This window comes from Marmota monax, unplaced genomic scaffold (assembly GCF_021218885.2).
Source record: "Marmota monax isolate L192 unplaced genomic scaffold, Marmota_monax_Labrador192_F-V1.1 WCK01_AAM20220418_F8-fsc00012, whole genome shotgun sequence".
NCBI classification, from domain to species: Eukaryota; Metazoa; Chordata; class Mammalia; order Rodentia; family Sciuridae; genus Marmota; species Marmota monax.
In genome coordinates, this window is record NW_026695227.1 from 20,890,415 (window position 1) to 20,909,322 (window position 18,908).

Genomic DNA, 18,908 nt, shown 5'->3' on the forward strand with positions numbered 1-18,908 from the left:
ATAATATTTTAAAACTATATATATCTGACACGGGTTGATAATCAAAATATAATGAAGGAATATGCTGCAGTATAATAAAGGCCATATAAAATAAATCAACAATAGCATAATACTGAATGGAAAAAATAATCAAATATAATCAAAATATAAAGGGTGTTTCTAGATAGATAAAAATTTAATAGCAAAAAAAAATAATAACTCAATTACCAAATGGGAAAAAAGGCATTTCTCAAAAAAAGACATTCATATTTTCAGGTATATGAAAATATGTTCAATATCACTAATCATAAGGGAAATGCAAATTAAAACCAAAATGAGATACCATCTCATTCCAGTAAGAAGGGCTATTATCCAACCAAAATACTATACAGACAGCAAGTGCTGGTGAGGCTGTGGAGAAAATTGAACCCTCACACTCTGTTGGTGGTCATGTAAATTAACAATGCCATTAAGGAAAACTGTTTGGCAGTTCACCAAAAAAATTAAAGCTAGAACTACTGCATGATCCAGCAATTCCAATTCTTGGTATATACATACAAAGGAAATGCATGTAGAATTGAAGTATCTGCTCTGCCACGATCATTGCAGCTCTATATTCACAACAGCCAAGAAATGGAAACAACCTAAGTGTCTGTCAACTGTTGAATGATTTTTTTAAAATATGGCACATATATACAGAGGAATATTATTCAGCCGTTCAAAAGAAGGAAATCCTGATATTTGTGACTACATAGACAGAATTGAGATCATTTTGTTAAATGAAATAAGCAATGCAGACAAGTACTGCATGATCTAATTCATTTGTGGAATGTTAAAAATTGATCTCACAGAAATTAAGAGTAATGGTAGTCACCACAGGCTGGGAATAAAGGAAATGGAGAGGTTAATCTATGATACTAATAGTTGTATACATATACAACTATGATACTGATAGTTGTATAGGGGTAAGAAGTTCTATCATACAAATGAACAAAAGGGTGTTTCTAGATAGCAGTTATGTATACAATATATCAAACAGTAGAAGGAAGAATTTACAAACTACAGCATGAAGAAATAAATGTTTCAGGAGATAAATATATTTAACCTGATTTAAACCTTACACTATGCACACATGGATCAAAACATCACATTACCCCATTAGTATGTTTAATTTTTAAATTAACTTTTAAAAATTTTTATGTGCCAGTTAAACAAATTTAATTTTTAAAAAATTCTTTGATGTTTATTGAATGATATAAAGGAAAAGATGACAAGGACCATAAGAAAGATAAAAGTGAATTTCAAAGGTGCAAAGTGGAAATTTTATTTGTAATGTTAGAAAAGATTTACAAGGAAAAATAACAATTCAGCTGAAGTATTAAGAATTTCCCATCCTTCTTCAACATGTGTGTGCACATGTGTGTGTTTCTTAGTATGTAGATGAATGGGTGTTAAAATAGCTCCATGTCAATGAAATAATGCAACATCAAACTATAGTAGAATGGTTTGCTCTAAACTACAATCACTGTGGTTTGTAAACAACTTCAGCTTGCTTTCTTTCATTACATACTAAGTCAGGGAATCCAGAACCAACTCAGTTATTATAAATATTTAAAGGTAATTCACAAAGTGGATTACTTATATATAACTAAAATCTAACTCAAAGAAGTTAATTGCAATATTTTCTGAATTTCTTGAAGCGTGCCCTTAAGAATGTTACTTCACTATATCCACTTGCCATAAGAGCTTTTCAGACTTTCATAATTCATGGCATTTAAGTATCATTTCTAGTTCTGACATTATTATGCACTGAAAATCATTTTAGTTTTAAAAGATCCATTATTTCAAAAACTTTTCATAATTCACAATCATTAGAATTTATTAAAGAAAAAGAGGTGATTCTAATAGTGACAGGGGTAATTTTAAAATTGCAGGTTTCAAATACAGATTAATTTAAAATAATTTCTATTTCATTATTTGGAGCTTTTTGTTTCACATTTCTAGCTCTTTTTTCATTCCTCCACCCCTTACTATGTAAAATTAATTTATCTTGGAACACAAAATCTGATGTTTCTATGTGCTTTTCCATAGCACACCTGAATTCAAATAAAAACACAATCACCATGTTATTAGGATAATATTGATACATAAATCAGTAAATTAATTGTATAGATATACCAAGATTGCTGAGAAAATTCTCTCTCTCTCCCTCTGTGTGAATAAATATATATATTCCTTATGATAAAAACACTCTATTTAAATTTCATTTGCCACTCCAGCTACACATTTGGCACCCACTAAATGCTGGTCAAATTGATAAATGGGTATTTTTTAATAAAGTACCCAAAATTTCCCAGTCTGAAATATCACAACTAATTTTCATCCTTATAAAATAATGTTTAATACATAAAAGGTATTTGGAAAATTGTTAATTGTTATAACTCTTTTTAAACTCCATAACATCATAAAACAGACACTAACAAGGATATCAAAGCTGAGTCCATCTTCTTCCTGATGACTGGATGTGGCCCCTGTATGAACACTGCTTGTAACGAATGGTACCTCCATTATAGTCCCTAAATATTGTTCCAGGAAACTCATTCTACTTTTGAGAGGCTCTATGTGCTAAAACATTCTTCCTCATGGAGGACTAAACATCACCTCTTTGTCCCTCCAACCTTTGGATCAAATTTTTTTTAAAATTTTTATTATTGGTTGTTCAAAACATTACATAGCTCTTGACATATCATATTTCATACATTTGATTCAAGTGGGTTATGAACTCCCATTTTTACCCTGTATACAGATTGCAGAATCACATCGGTTACACATCCACTGTTTTACATAGTGCCATACTAATGTCTGATGTGTTCTGCTGCCTTTCCTATTTTTTTGTTTCCTCCTAAACAGTATCAAGTTAGCCTATCCCCCCTTAACAATGAAAATATTCTAAGAGTTTGAAGACAATCATTTTGTGACTACTCAGTCTCCACATTTTTCAGAGTAAACCTCCCTTTATTCACATGACAGAGCTTCTATCCCTTACTTCAAGATGGTAATCTTCCTCCAATACATACTTGGTTTTTGGTTTTGTTTTGTTTTTTTTTTTTCCTTTTTTGGTGGTACTGGGGATGAAAACTAGGGGAACTACTCTACCACTGAGTTTTGAGACAGGATCTTGCAACAATGGCCAGGCTGGCCTCCAACTTGTGATCCTCCTGCCTCTGCCTCCCAATCACTGGGATTACAGGTATATGCCAAGGCATCTGGCCATACTTGGCATTTTGATGGACTAAAAGGTAGAACTGAAAAAGTAACATTCCAAATTTTCTCCCACCAGAGCAAAATACAACAGTATTACTTTGAATCACATGTAACTGCCAACCCTCAACCACTTTTGACCTACAAAAATGACAATTTCATATGGTTCCGCATAACAGTATTATCTTCCTTGATGTAGAGCCAATGCACATCCATCAATGCAGCCTCAGATTGAATTAGCTTTTTAGCAGCTGTGTAACACCACAGCTTCAGATTAGGTTTGAGGCCAAGTAAATCCCATAGGTCATTTTCCCATCAACTGCTGAGCTTGTGTAAAGAATTTTATAAAATTATATACTGTAGAAATTTATTTACCTGCCACTTGCTATTTTTTTTCAAGGCAAGTCATTTAATCTCTTGGAATCCCAATGTATCTATAATGGTATAATGCTTCCTAGGTACCAGATACTGTTATCAGTGGTTCCCATTTCATCGTCAGAACAAACATACAACATAAAATCATTATCATCCTCCCTCATGTTACAGATGGGGAAACAGAATCACTGAGAGATGCAGTGCATGGCCCTCAAACAAAGAAAACTGTCTTTCTCAAAATGTTGAATGGGGACTACCAACAAATGTGGTATATTTCACTTTCTCCTCCCTATGTCTTCCCCAGTAAGTTCTTTTAATTGCTAAATGCTACATGATGTTTATCTCTTGCATCTGGCATATTTTTTTCTACCCTTCCATACTGTTCTCTCCTTCTGGAACACATTTAACTCTTTTGAAATTCCATTGAAATCACCTCTTCATTGTTAATATGGTATGAATATGCACCACCACCACCACCACCACCACCACCACCTCCCCGACACAAAATTCCTGGGTTGGAAACTTAATCTCCAAGGCAGCAGTGTTGGGAGCTGGGACATTCAGGAGATGATTAGGTAATGCTTTCACAAATCGATTAATGCCATCATCTCAGGGGAGTGTTCATTACGGAGTGAGTAGGTTCCTGTAATAAGAATAAGTTCATGAGTTCATCCCTCCTACTCTCTTGCCCTTCTACCTTCCACCACTGGATAATGCAACAAGAAGGCTCTCTCAAGATGTGGGCCTCTCAGCATTGATCCTGGATTTCCCAGCCTCTAGAAATAAAAGAAATAGTTTTTTTCTTATAAATTACCCAGCCTTTGCTATTCTGTTATAGCAACACAAAACAAACTGGTGACTCTCCATCTCCATCTCCTACCCATTTTATACAATTCTGGTCCTATCATCTTCTCCATGTTTACTTTATTTTCAGTATCCAGTTTGAGTATGATTTCCTCTTACCAACTTTCTACTGCAACAAAATATCCTGTTTTCTTTGTTTCAGTTTAATAATATGCCACTTTAAAAAAAAATAAACTTCTTCCTACTTGAATTTCTTTCAGATTGAACTAAAGAAAGTCATAGTAAAAGTCCAAAATCTGATACAAAATGTCCTTCCATTTCTAAAACCAGACTGTAATGGTTGAGATCAGATTAGCAATGGTGCATAGTAGGCTGGCCTCATGGCTCTGGAGCCAGTCAGTCTGGGTTAGAATCTTCACTCTATCATTTACAACCAAGTAAATATGGTCAAATTACTTAACTTTTCTGTGTTTCGGTTTCCTCATTCATAAAATAAGGATTATCATAGTTTCCAACTCTTAAAGTTGTGGTAAAAACTAAATTAGTCAATATATGTTAAGGGCTTGAAACAATAGTTAGCCATTACTATTATGAAAGAACTTGTAAGTTATGCAAGAAACTTACATTTCACTGCTTAAGAAATAGGAAATTTTTCAAGCAAGGAGTTCAGCCTGTCCTTTACCACTCAATAAGAATGAGATCCTTGATTCAGTTCTGAAATATTTTCTATAGTCCTTTCTGACAAATCTCCTTATCTAATGAAGTTTCAAATTGCCCCATCATTAGGGAGCTGCATTGACCCAGATGCCTGGTTCCTTTCTTGGTTTCTGAAGTAATACCATGTTCTGAACACTCCTGGTATATTCTAAGCCTCCATGCAGCCTGGTACCTATGCCAGTCAGAAGTTCCATATTGGGCTGTGCCAGGCCTTTGAGAAAGAGAACCCAAGAGTGAATGATAAGAGACAGCGTGACCTTCAGGAGGAAAAATCAAAGAATGAAAAGAAAGATGAACAAGAGACAGACAGGAAAATGATGCAACAAGGAAGACAAAAGGCAACGTAAATCTGAATAAAAGGCAAGGCTTGTATGAGAGTTATTGTTTTGTTTTTTTCATGAAGGAGAATTCACAGTGCTGGGTAACTGACTCAATCACAAGTGGGGAGGAAGCAAGGACAACTATAAAAATTGGTTTTATATTTTGGTTGATGATGTTATTAACCATATCTGTAGCAAACACAAAGCAGACATAGGATAGGGAAGAGGAGCTTACTTTTGGATATTTAGAGTTCAAGGTAAATACCAAACAACAATACAGCAATGTGCAAAAGCAATTAGATATGATGCTTTTAGATAGTAAATATCTCCCAAAGGCCCATAAATTAAAGGCTTGGTCCCCAGGGTGGTGCGACTGGGAGGTTCTAGGGCCATTGAGGTGTAGCCTGGTGGAAGGTCTTGAATTCAATGGAGACATGCCCCTGAGGGTATTATTCTCTGCCACCTACTCCTGTCATGATGTAATCCCTCAATCAAAACAACAGGGTCAACCAATCATGGACTGGAACTTTTAAAACTATGAGCTAAATTGAATCTCCTCATAAATTAATTATTGCAGGTCCCTGTTAGAGTAACAGTAAATTGACTAATAAAAATTGGTAATAAGAAGTGGCATGATCTTTATCACTACTATACATAGTACATAGTACTTTATTACTACTACACATAATACATAGTACTTTATCACTACTACACATAGTACATAGTACTACTACAACACATGTTGTAGAGAAGCCTTTGGAATTGGTTTACAGGAGAAATTTGGAAAAGTTTGAAGAAGCAAGCTAGAAAAGACCTAAAATGCAATAAGTAGTGCTTCATTGGGTGATTCAGACCAGAATGCTAATAGAGATGCAATAGTAAAGGCTATACTGATGAGGTTTTAGATGGAAATAAGGACTGCACTGGAATTTGACCAAAGACTATTGTTGTTAGGACATGACAAAGAATTTGGATGCTTTTTGTCCATGTCCATGTGGGAGGCTAAGTTTATGATGAACTAGTTTATCTGGCAGAGGAAATTTCAAGGCAATAAAGCATTCAAATTGCAGCATAGGTAGTATGGGCTACCGATAACCAAATTTAAAGTAAGAATCAGATACAAAGAGGAGCAGAGCAGAACATTTTAGAAAATTTGCAGTTTGGCCAGAAAAGGAGACACATTTAAAAAACAACAACAACAACAACAAAAAAAAAAAAAAACAGTGCCAGGATTAGCACTGATAAAAAAAAAATCCTCTGCCCTGGAATAATAGGAAAGATCCTTGAGGATCTTTCCTTGAGGGACATCTAAGAAATATGCAAGGCCATCCTAGGAATCATAGGTCCAAAGGTGCAGAAATGCAAATTTGTATTCAAGCCTTTCTTTTGAGAAGACAGTCCTTGGGCACAGTCTTCATCTAGGATCCACTAAGGAATCATTTCCTTATGGTTAGTCATCAGGTTGCTAAAAAGCCACTGCAATCATAGTACAAATAGGCCCAGGTACAACTCAAGCTGGTGCAAAACCCTGATGTCACCTACACAATGCTAGTTTTCCAGGTATGCAGAATGCAAACATAATGGAGTCAGAGAAGCTTTCACCAAGACCTCAAATGAAAGCCTGAGGCAAGACAGTGTTCTGCAGGTTCAAAGTCCTATAAGCAGCCATGACAGGGCAATGCATAGAACTGCAAGACAAAGATCAAGCTGTAACAGAGACCCCAGGAAGTTACAGATGCCAGCAACATGCAACATTCACCAGGGAAAGGAGCAGGCAGCAAGCAGAGCCAGCCCCAAATGGAATTTTTTCAGAGGAAAGGTTGGTTGTAGCCCACATGGACAGCAAGGCCTTAGGGCAGGGGACTGACCAAGTCCTTGGGAGCCTACATCCTGCCACAAGCTGTGAGATGTGGAGATTTCAGATTTAATGTTTTTGTTCTGATAGGTTTCAGTCTTGCTTAGGTACAATTTCTTTCTACCTTTCTCTTCCTCCCTTTAGAGATGGGAATGTTTACCCTGTGCCACCTCAACCACTGTATCTTGGAAATATGTAATTTTCTTTGTAATTAATTCTTTATAGGGCCCAAAGTGGAGTGTGCCTTACATCTCACAGGAGATTAGACTTAAACTTTTGAGAAATGGTGAAACAGAAATCTGCAAGGCCATACAGATTTTTATTTTATTTTTTTTAATTCTTAGGGATGGACTAAATGCATTCTCCATTAAAAGATGGACATGAAGTTTAGCAGACCAGGGACAGGGATCTTAAAGTTCCCCCAAAGGCCTATGTGTTAAAGGCTTGGTCCTCAGGATGGCCCAATTGGAAAATGGTGCAACTTTTGAGAAGCAGGGCCTAGTGGGAGGTGTTTAGGTCAATGGTGATTGAAGGGGATTGTGAAAGGCTAGCTTCTTCCTCTCTCTCTTTAGCTTCCTGGCAATGAGGTGAGCATTTTGCTCTATCATGTATCCCCCACATGATGTACTGCTTCGTCCAAACAAAAGAGCTAACCAACCACAGACTGGAACTTCTAAAACTGTGAGACAAACTATTCATTTTCTTTCTATAAGTTGATCATCTCAGGTATTTATGATAGTGGTGAAAGCTGACTAACATAAGAATCTTGTGCTCAGTATCCCAGTGGCTACCAACTTATTACCAGTAGCAACAAGTTTTGAATTGTGTCTTCTCGCACCAGTTATGACAATAAATTACAAAGATCTACTCTTACCCTCTACCTCACAATTGAGATGCATTGATAACATGGTTGATACAAAGCAATCTGTGAGAACAAATAGCACAAATCTCTGTAGGAAAATCTATCCAGAAACAAACCCCATTAAAACAATGCACTCTCTTCCTGAAATAGCCAGAAACGACAGATACATGGAATGCCTCATGTTTTAACATGCACCCACCCTCCAGTGATCTATTCAAACTTGGAGATGCACTAGAAAATAAATGAATAAAAATGATAGTTCAGACTCTGATTTTGCTTCATTAAACAGTAATAGTTGTATTAGGATACTAAGTGTCTATTTTTAAACAAATAACTGGCAATAGTCATGTGATATTTGATATCAAGCACTACACAAAACACTTTTACGTGGAATTTTATAAAAATCAGTTGACCTTTGAATGGGAGACTAAGTTAACATACTTGTAGGAGGAATCATGTGAAGTAAACTATAATAAAACTCTAGGCTTACGCAAGCCAAAGTCTCAGGTTTAGAATATTTCACAAGCTCATAAATAAGCTAACCAGTCATAAGCATTCAGTAATATTAAAAACTATGATGCAAAGATAGCTGTCATAAAATGAAAGACAAAATCTTTGAACTGAAAAGACTTAAAAACAGGGAAGTTCTATTATGATTAAATTGTTAAAATATAGCTTATACTATATCTTCAAGAACAGTGATTTTTTAAAAAATACTCTGTCTTACCTCTCTCCATTCTTTATTTCCAACTCCTTGTACATATAAGACACAAACTACAAAAGATAAAAAAATACATATATAAATTTCTCTTATAAACACCAGATGGGAATGCATAGAATTTCCTTTTCAATGGTCCAAAAGCTACAACACAATTAAATGCCTAACTCCTAACCTTACCCTGGCAAGAAAATTACTATTCAATCATCAAATGATTAAAAATTATTTTAATGAATCAAAGAACAAACTATATCAGACCTTTGGAATTTGATATGCATACAAACTTGACATGTAAAGAACACTATAATTATTTGCTAATATCTTTATTTCTGTTGCATACAGATGTAGGTAAATTTTCAAACTATAATTTAATAATTTGAAGTATAAGTCAAATTTCTCCTAAGATAATTAAAGTGCTCAAAGTCATCCTAAGAGGGACAAACTGGGACAAATCATAGTCTCCATTTAATAATTACAACATCTACCCTCAATATTTTTAAACAGGTAAGAAATTGTATCAATCAATAAAGGGAGTCCAAGAAAGGGAGTTTAAGGGCTTTGGATAAAGATTAAGGGATAAAAAGAATCTCATCTACTCATAAAATAAACCCCAAGACTTTTTAATCCCCAAAATTCTAATTCCTTTTCCCCAATGACCACTTCAAGAATCTTCCAGCACCTGACAAAGACCTCTTTCCTATAATTAACCACATTGTTCATACATTGCAGAGATGCAGAACTCCTGCACATCAATTTCAAAATATTATGAGATTTGGAAACACTAATTGATTTACACACTTCTGCTGTTTTCTAATTCAAACTACCATTTTCATTTTGCAAGTTATTCATAAATTTCAATCTCTTTACTTAGTAATCAAATTCAGCTCATGCCAGCATTTCACTGGTTGGTATGCCTTCTATACCACTTCAATGATTTTTTTTAAAGAAATATTATTCTGTGACTTAAACTCTTAAAATTACAGCCTACTATGGCTATCTTTCAAATGGTATTTCTACCATGTGACCATATCATGAAGTTTTAATTTCAAAGGAAACTGTCCTATGCTGGAGTTATCTGCATTTCCTTATTCTCAAAGTGCTAAGCCACTTCATCTTTAGCCATAGTTCTGCCCAGATAGATAAGCAAGCAAAGCCTGGGACCATCTCCCTCTGGAACTATAAGTTTCATACAATTTTTGCAAAATCAAGTAAGCAAAATAAATAGAAGCAAGTTAATGAATACTTACTTGGATCAGATTTAGAAAATGTGTCTCTGTCAAGAAGATTTCTGTTGAATAAAACAGAAAATGTTAGGTGGGCATAAGGCCAAAACATTTCCATTTATATTTATATAAATGTATGAAATGTTTATAAGTACATAAAATATGTGTATATACTTAGGTATATGTAACTAATAAAAAATGTGCTAGAGGTCTGAATATCACTGCACAGGAAGCTGGGCAGGGCGTGGGTTTATTACCTCAGTCTTGCCTTGCAGTTAACTAACATGAACTCTTCACATACTAACATTAAAATCTCTTTGAGAGAAGTAACTGTTTCAGGTTTATTCCTAAATTTTCATTGAAAGTTTACATGCTCAGAAATGCTTCCTGAATTGAAACATGGGTTATGAATACTGTAAAACTGTTTGGAACTCAGAGCCCATGATCAATTAGAACACACCAGTAGAGAAGCACTGTCACTTATATCTATCCTGATGAGTTTTATGTTGTTATTACAGTTTGGAAATTTAAGATGAATATACAGACCCTGGATAAAGATTCTTTTCAATAAAGGAAAAGATTAAACAAGTAGATCAGACCATCATTATCAGTACCTTTTTTTGTATATATTTATACATTTATGAAAGAATTGAAATTGAAAGTAAATATTGAGGTATCCTGTTATCCTCAGTGGCAGTAACACAGCCTTATACCTTATGCTCATAAGAGTAACACAGGGCAATTAATGAAAACTTAAGATTGATACGTTATGATCAACAAGGGAAGCAATTATTAAATTGAATTAGAAAACAATCCCAACTAAAACTGACTTTTTTTTTTTTTAAGGGACAATTTGAAGATACATCCTTTTTCTGAAAAGGGGTTATTATGGTGATGGCTTGAGGGTTCCAAAAGTTCAAATTTGTACTTCATATTCATCCTCCATTTATTGGTAATAACAGCTAAATTATATTTCTGTCTCTAATACTTTAATGAAAATCTCATGTGCAAGCTGTCTTATTCCTCCGCAGGACCACTGCTCCTGTGCATTTATTTGTTGTGCCCTTGGTATTTGAACAGGCCTGCTTTTTTCATATCAACCTGACATCCATTTTTAATTCATTCAGGTTCTCAAACATGATTGCTTCCATGGAATCACTGGACACTAAGAAAATAAAAACATATTCAACAGAACAATGAAGCACAGATCATAAAATGAAATATGTTTTGAAATATTCCTGGAAAGAAAACATCAGATATATTTATATTTGGAATTACAAGAGATAAAAAAAAAAGACCACTAGTCAGAAATCAAATTAAAATAATCCTTTCTGTCCCCTAAGCAGACACCATGACTCCAGTAATGGTTGGCAAACAGTAAATTAAAACATTTCCATTTGAAAAATTACTGTGATATTATATTTACAAAGCTAGTTCTCCACTTGAGTGGAAATTCTCTGACCCTTCCTGTAGCTCCAGCTTTTGTTCATTAAGTATCCTAAGAAAATGTTAAATAAGCGCTTTCTTTCAAAGTTCACAAAAATCAAGAGAACAAAATACTTCACTGTGGTTCAGACCCTGTAACTATGATATATACATACTTTAAGGAAAATAATGCAATTTCAGTGCCTTGGTTATGCAAAGATAGATTACATTGTTAATTATAAATATAAAATAAAGGATTTTTATCAACATCAGATATTAATATCCTTAATGAAAAGACTTTCCTCATTACATTGTTTCTTGCCACAATTATGATCCATAACACATAATGACAAGGCAAAAACAAACAAAAAAAATGATGTGACAAGAAGTAAAACTCCATGAAATTTAACTTTACAATTGTTTGACCAAAACCAGAAGAGAAATGAAGAGAGAAAACCAGAATGAGAACAAATTCTTGAAAAAAATAAAAAGTTCTAGAAAAAACAGAGTGAAATAATAATGAAGGTAGAAATAATAGTGAGGTAGAAATAATACCTGAAGAAATACATAATAAAAACTGAAGTGAATTGCCCGACCTGTTCTAATAACCACTCACCCTCAAATTCCAATTAAAATTCCTGGTCTCTGGACTTAAAAAGAAGATTATAAAACAACACAACTAAAGCCGAGACCTGGACTATTAACTCTAACCAGTATCAGGAAATACTGGGCTAATGGAAAAGGCATATTTCATACATCTATAATAAGACAGTAGATAAGTGAGAATTTAGTAAGCTCTTTCTGAGAGCATCTAGGGGAAAGGATTCCCTGCCTGCCCTCTTTACTGTCCAGTCCTTACGGATATTAGTCCCATACAGTAGAGCACCCAGCTATCTTCCCTGATGACAACAGTCAATCAGCTCATGTGGTAAGCCTACCTCCTCCAATTAAATGCTCAACAAGCCACTTTCCTATTTTAAGAAAGCTTCCAATACATTTTTTTTTTTAAGCCCAGAAAATGTGCTGAGTAGAGAACATGAATGTCAGGAGTTTACTGTCCATTGGCATTCTGAGTCCCACACTTAACAGCCAGGAAGCCTCTTGAAATGGCACCTCAGGTTTCCTTTATCTAACTGAAAAATAACAATTCTCTTTAAACTTCTGCACAATTCTGAAAGTATTTTTTCAAACAAATATTGAATGTCCAAGACCAAACAAAGCACTAGCAAACATATACATAAATATTAAAGACACATTCCCTGATTTCAAAGAGCCTGAATTTTAGTGGGATAAGAAATTCACAGAAACAATTAAGTAGCAAAATTAGGTGGTACATTGAATAACAGTGTGTAATGAGGAGAAGGTATAGGAATCTAAAAACAGTCAAACTGAATCAGCTACAACAACAGCGACAAAATCAGGTAGCGTGGATAGCTCTTATTCCAATCATTTTTTAAACCATACTATGAAAAAAACACTTATAGATATTTATACATAATTAAAATAATCTAAACAAATACATAAGCTGAAATAAGTATTAGTTTTAAAAGTCTCAAATATTCTTTTTTATTTATATATGATAAAGTTTTAATAATAGAAAATCAAACCCTCAAATTCCTCATACATAAAATGAACATTACAAAATGACCTATTTAAGGAATAGAGGTCCTAAAAGTGACCTGTGGGTTCACCCAATAGTTACAGGCCTTCTACTTCCTCTTTTCTGAAACCAACTAACAAGCATTCTGTTTTAAAAAAGAAACATTATCCTACCACAGATGTGACTTGGAAAAGAAAATCTACTTGGCATTTATATGAATTCCAAAGTTAATAGTTTCAGAGTGTTAATAAGTGGAGTATCTGTGAACTCTTAAATTACTAGTTCAGAAAACTATACATTATATGTATTTTACAGAGTAAGTCCTCATATTGAAGGGATGGAGTACGTTCCAAAAAGCAATGTCACTTGTGGCCAGCCAAGCTCCAACAACACATAGAGGACTTCACTGCTATAACTGGGTGGAACTGTTCCACTAAATTTTTTAATAGGAGTAGAAATATAGCTTATAAATACAAACAAAGGATAAAAACCAATCTATTTAATTTCCTATGTAGATATAAATAGTGCTAATAAATATTTGGAGTCAACAATGCCTTATCACTTGACGAATATTTTCCAGCATAAATTTTCCACACATTGACAGAGACCAACATCTCTGTATCATACAGTCTCTCCTGCAAATTGCTCTGTAACAATAAGCAGAACAAATCTGGGCTTAATTAAAATTTGAAAATTATTAAGAGCCTTCATTTGCTATTTTTCAGTGTACTGTCTGGACCACTCTCAGCTTGCAAAGTCTTTACCAAATATTGCTTAGGCTCGCTCAGAAACTAGCAAAAGCTCAAACATAAGCAGAAGCCAAACACCTGCTGCATAAATGAAGAATCTTCTTATCTAATCAGAAGCATCAACTTTTTTCACATTAGTTATGGTGAGGTGTTTTATTATGGGAAGTGGAGTAGAAGAGGAAGGTGCTATTTGGGGCCTTTGCCCTAATAAGTAATCCATTAACTGAAAACACATGAGAGAGGTAGTGTCATTGGAATTATAAAGGAGCCCCATGTCACTAGGCCATCCCTGTTGTTCTTCTTTTGGGTATTATACTACCTCATGGTCAAGAATTAGGAAGTTGTTATTTATTTATTGGCAAGGAAATCAAAACATTTATTGAGTAATTGAAAGAAAATTTACTCAGTCTTTAGGAATGATTTGAAAGTAACATTTACATTCTCTGATTCATTTGTTCATTATTTTACTCACTGAACAAACCTTATCTCTGGACATTCAGCATTCATATTTAAGAAAAAAATATTTTTTTTCAGACTGTAACTGTTATGGCAAAAGGAGACAGACTGTTCAGAGGCAAAAGTAGGTTTAGAAATGGAAAAAAATAATGAAGTATTTTGAAACTGAAACTTGCTCAAAAGCCAAACCCAGCTAGAATCTAATAAGATACCAAGTAATTTTGAAAGATGGGGTCATCGGAAAGTACTTAACAAGATTATTTGGCTTTCACAAAGTAGGAATAGACTTTTAGATTTGAAGTTGCACAAATAGACCAAAAAATTTGTCTCAACAGTTTCCTCTGAAAGCCTGAGCACACAGGTAAAACTTCATCATAAATGACAGATACTACTCCACACACACTGGGAATAATAGAAACTTTATTTTGCAGTTTTTGCTGAAATTGGTTATTCCAAACATTTATATATTAGTGTTGCTAAGCTGAAAAGGCCAGTGATAAAAATACAGTTTCAACTTCTGCATTAGCAAAGTTTGGTTTAGATACTAAAAGAAATTTGAGGGGAAGACAATTAGCAGTAAACGTTTTTAGTATTTCTTATGAAGCATTCGATTGTGATTGATATTCTTGGAAATTACTTCAAAGAAGCCCAGCTCTGTCACAATCTGACAATTTGCCCTGGTTAACCTGAAATAAACAGAACCTAATGACCTGAAGAAATGTGGGGTTACTTGAGGGTGATGTAGTTTCCAGAAAACGGTATACCATGCAATCCCTGATTTCAGCTGGGGAAAAGAAATACAACATTTGTATTTTAAAAAATGGATGGAAAAAAAGACAGAGTGCAATATGGACCTTCTTAAAAACCTAAAACTCAGGTACGAAATTTAGTTCACTATCTTTCCCCAATCTCTCAGCTCCTGTATTTCCTATCTTGGTGAATGGCAACTGTAGAAGGTGAAATAAGAGCCACATGAACGTGACAAGTTCCAATTGCAAGAACCTATATATGTGACCTTATTTGGGAAAAGGAAAAAAGCCTCTGTAGATGTGACTATACTATGAATCTAGAGATAAGGAGATTATCCTGGGTTCTCTGGTGGGTCATAAATGCAATCACATGCATTCCTATAAGAAGAAAGTGCAGGGAGATTTGACACCCACAGAGGAGTCAGAATGGAAATGGGAACAAAGCAGAGAGACCTGCAGCTTCTGGCCTTGAAGATAAGAGTGTTATGGTCACAGATCAAGGTATGCCAGCAGCCCTCCATTGGAGAGTGATCCTGCTAACACCTTGAATTGAGCCCACTGACACTGATTTAGGAATTTTAGTCTCCAGAGCTGTGAAAAATAAATAAATTTTGGTTCCTTTAAACTAACAACTTTGTGACGATTTGTTACAAAAGCACAACACTGTCCATCCACTTTTCCAAGCAAGACTCCAGGGTCATCTTCCTTTTTTCCTCTCCCTTAAACCTAAAGCTTCTACCACCATGACGTGTGCTTCTATAACCAGCTATTTTCCCAGCCTAAGATTTCTTAATGGTCGAGTTGTCTCCCGTCTTCCAACTCATTCACTAAGATGCCTCCTAAAGATACTTCTCCACAGAAAATACCTGAATAGATGGCTCCCTTGCAAAAAAAAAAAAAAAAAAATCATTTGCTAACAGAAATTCTGAATTCCATTTTTTTATTGGTTGCTCAAAACAGTACAATGATCTTGACATATCATATTTCATACATTTGATTCAAGTGGGGTATAAATTCTTATTTTTACCATGTGTACAGATTGCGGGATCATTAAGTACTACAGACTGAACCCAGGGGATTCTACCACCAACCTATATCCCCAACCCTTTTTATTTTTATTTGAGACAGTGTCTTATTAAGTTGCCAAGGCTGGCCTTGAACCTCTGATCCTCCTGCTCAGCCTCCTGAGTAGCTGGGACTTGTGGTGTATGCCATCATGCCTGGCCCAAACTCTTTACATAGCACTAGCCACATTCTGACAAATATAGACCTGGCTATGTCTCTGGGGGCACCTCTATAGACTCTTCTTCAGATATTTCAGAATTTCTGCATACCCTAAACTACCTATCCACAGCAATCTCTCCCCCAGAAATTTCCACACCAACATCTTTCAAACTCTCCCACAGCTATCACCTAGGCATGGAGAACTGATCATTCCCTCCAATGTGTCCCACTTCACTCAAAATGAACCTATATCACAAATTCCACACCTACTATTTATTCACTGACCCAGTTACAGGCTCTGAGCTCAGCACTTTAAATAAACCATTTCATCTAATCCTCACCATAGTCCCAACAAGTAGTGATTATTGGCAAAATCCATTTTCCAGATGAGATTACAAAATTCAGAGATGTTAAATAAAGTGGTCAAAGCCACAGAAGTGCTTAAGATACATTTTTTATAATTAAAAATAAAACTTTGGTCTTATTTTTTGATATTTAATGTTTGTATTGATTATATTAACTATTGGTTGCTATCATTGACAAGAAAATTAAATGACAGGCAAATGACGTTAACATTTGGCATCATTTTGGATGTTTTAGAGAGTAAGCTATAAAATAACAAGAGTAGTAGAAAGAGAAAAATTAGTTTTACTTGTAGAAGATTTAATTTTGCATAGAGAAAAACAAGAGAATAAGCTAATAAAAGCTTCTAAAATTAATAGATAATTCAGTAAAGTGATTGGAAGTATGAGGAAAAGGTGAAGGTCAACTCTGGGTTATCAACTGTTAATAATTCTTTTATCCAATTCAGGCTTTTCAATAATGATCTGCTGCCTTCCCTTGCTGAAGTATGTGAGGGTTAGGCAGCTCTCTTTCACTATAACTGCACTCCCAAAGCAAATCTCAGACCAAATGTACCAAAGAGACAAACATTCATTAGCAAGCAGGACCCACAACAGTCACACAATATGCTCTCTGAGTTTAATCAACTTTTAGCTCGGTCTTTGCAGGCACTCCAAACAGCACTTTAAAGCAGATGTGACTATGGTCTGTTGTCATAATTTATCTGAGCTTCTGGAATTATCAGTGTAGATAATTCCCTAAACATTCTGTACCCAGGACTTAAGGAGTCCTTAAGCCCAGGGGAACATTCTAAAGGCATAAGCAAGGGCTCACTAGGCATGTGACCTGTTCTCTCTGGCAATATAGTCACAATCAAGGATGGGCCACAAATGCAACAGTGATCCCATGAGGCCATAATGTAGCTGAAAAACTCATATCACCTAATGACATCACGGCCATTCCAACATCACAGACCAACACTTATATTTATGGTGATGCTGGTGTAAACAAACCTACCGTGCTGCCAGTTGTATAAGTGTAGAACACATAGAATTATGTATATTATATAATATTTGATAATGACAATATATGACTTACTGGTTTATGCATTTACTATACTAATCAGGGTTATTTTAGAGTATACTTCTTTTAGTTATATACAAGAAAGGTTACTGTAATTAGGCCAGCAGCAGACTGACACATCTCATTTACATCCCCTTTTGACTGCGCCATTTTCTCTTATGCCTGATTTGTGTTTTGCTCATCGTGGGTATAAGTGTGTGTGTGTGTGTGTGTGTGTGTGTGTATGTTTACCATATAGCCTAGGTGTATAGTATGCTGTACCATCATGATTCATGTAGATAAAATCTGTGATATTTGCGCACTGACAAAATTGCCTGAGAATGCATTTCTCAGAATATATCTCCATGTATCTGTTGTTAAGCAATCTTTTTTCATAACAGCATTATTCAGATATGATTCTTGTACTACGAAATTTGTCCTTTCAAAATGTACAATTTAGTTTATGGCATGTTCACAGAACTGTGCAACTATCACCTCTATTTAGTTTTCGAACATTTTCACCTCTTTCCTCTCTGCCTCCCACCAAAAAATCCTGTGCCTGTTAATAATCATAGCCTATTCCATTTTCCCGTTTCTGGTAACCATTTATTTGTCTTCCTTTATTTCCTATTTGTAAACATTTCATATAAATGGAATCATTCAATATGTGATTTTTATGACTACCTTCTTTCACTAGTCATAAAAGTTATGACTTTTCCATGTTATAGCATGAATCAGTACTTCATTACCTTTTATGGGCACATAATATTCCATTGCCTAGTTAAACCGCATATTTTTCATCAGTTGTTAGGCACGTGGGTTGTTTCCATATTTTTTGCTATTATGGATAATGCTGGTGTGAACATTTGTATACAAGTTTTTGTGCAGACATATGTTCATTTCTGTTGGGTATATACCCAGCAGTGGAAGGTGGAGCCTTTTAGTAATTACACTTATCACATTTGGAGGACCTGCCATACCATTCTCCCAAGTGGTTGCACTATTTTATATTCTTACCATCAATGGATGAGGGTTTTAATTTCTCCAAATTCTCTCCAATACTTGTTATTGCCTGTCTTTTGTATTATAACCATATGTTGTATGAAGCAACTAACCCATACATCTGATTACCATACATTCCACCAGAAAAAGGAAAAAAAAAACATTTCTGACATCTAGAATAATTA

At 34.9% G+C, this 18,908-nt stretch overlaps 1 protein-coding gene across 1 annotated transcript in view; it reads right to left on the minus strand.

Moving 5' to 3' along the window:
* Cpne8 (copine 8) overlaps positions 1-18,908 on the minus strand; it is a 195,612-nt gene that overhangs the window by 156,933 nt on the left and 19,771 nt on the right. Inside the window, exons 2-3 of the mRNA XM_046436155.2 lie at positions 10,139-10,179; positions 8,901-8,947 (exon numbers count right to left, since the gene is read on the minus strand). Of these exons, the coding sequence (XP_046292111.1) occupies positions 8,901-8,947; positions 10,139-10,179 (88 nt within the window). The remainder of the gene's footprint in view (positions 1-8,900; positions 8,948-10,138; positions 10,180-18,908) is intronic.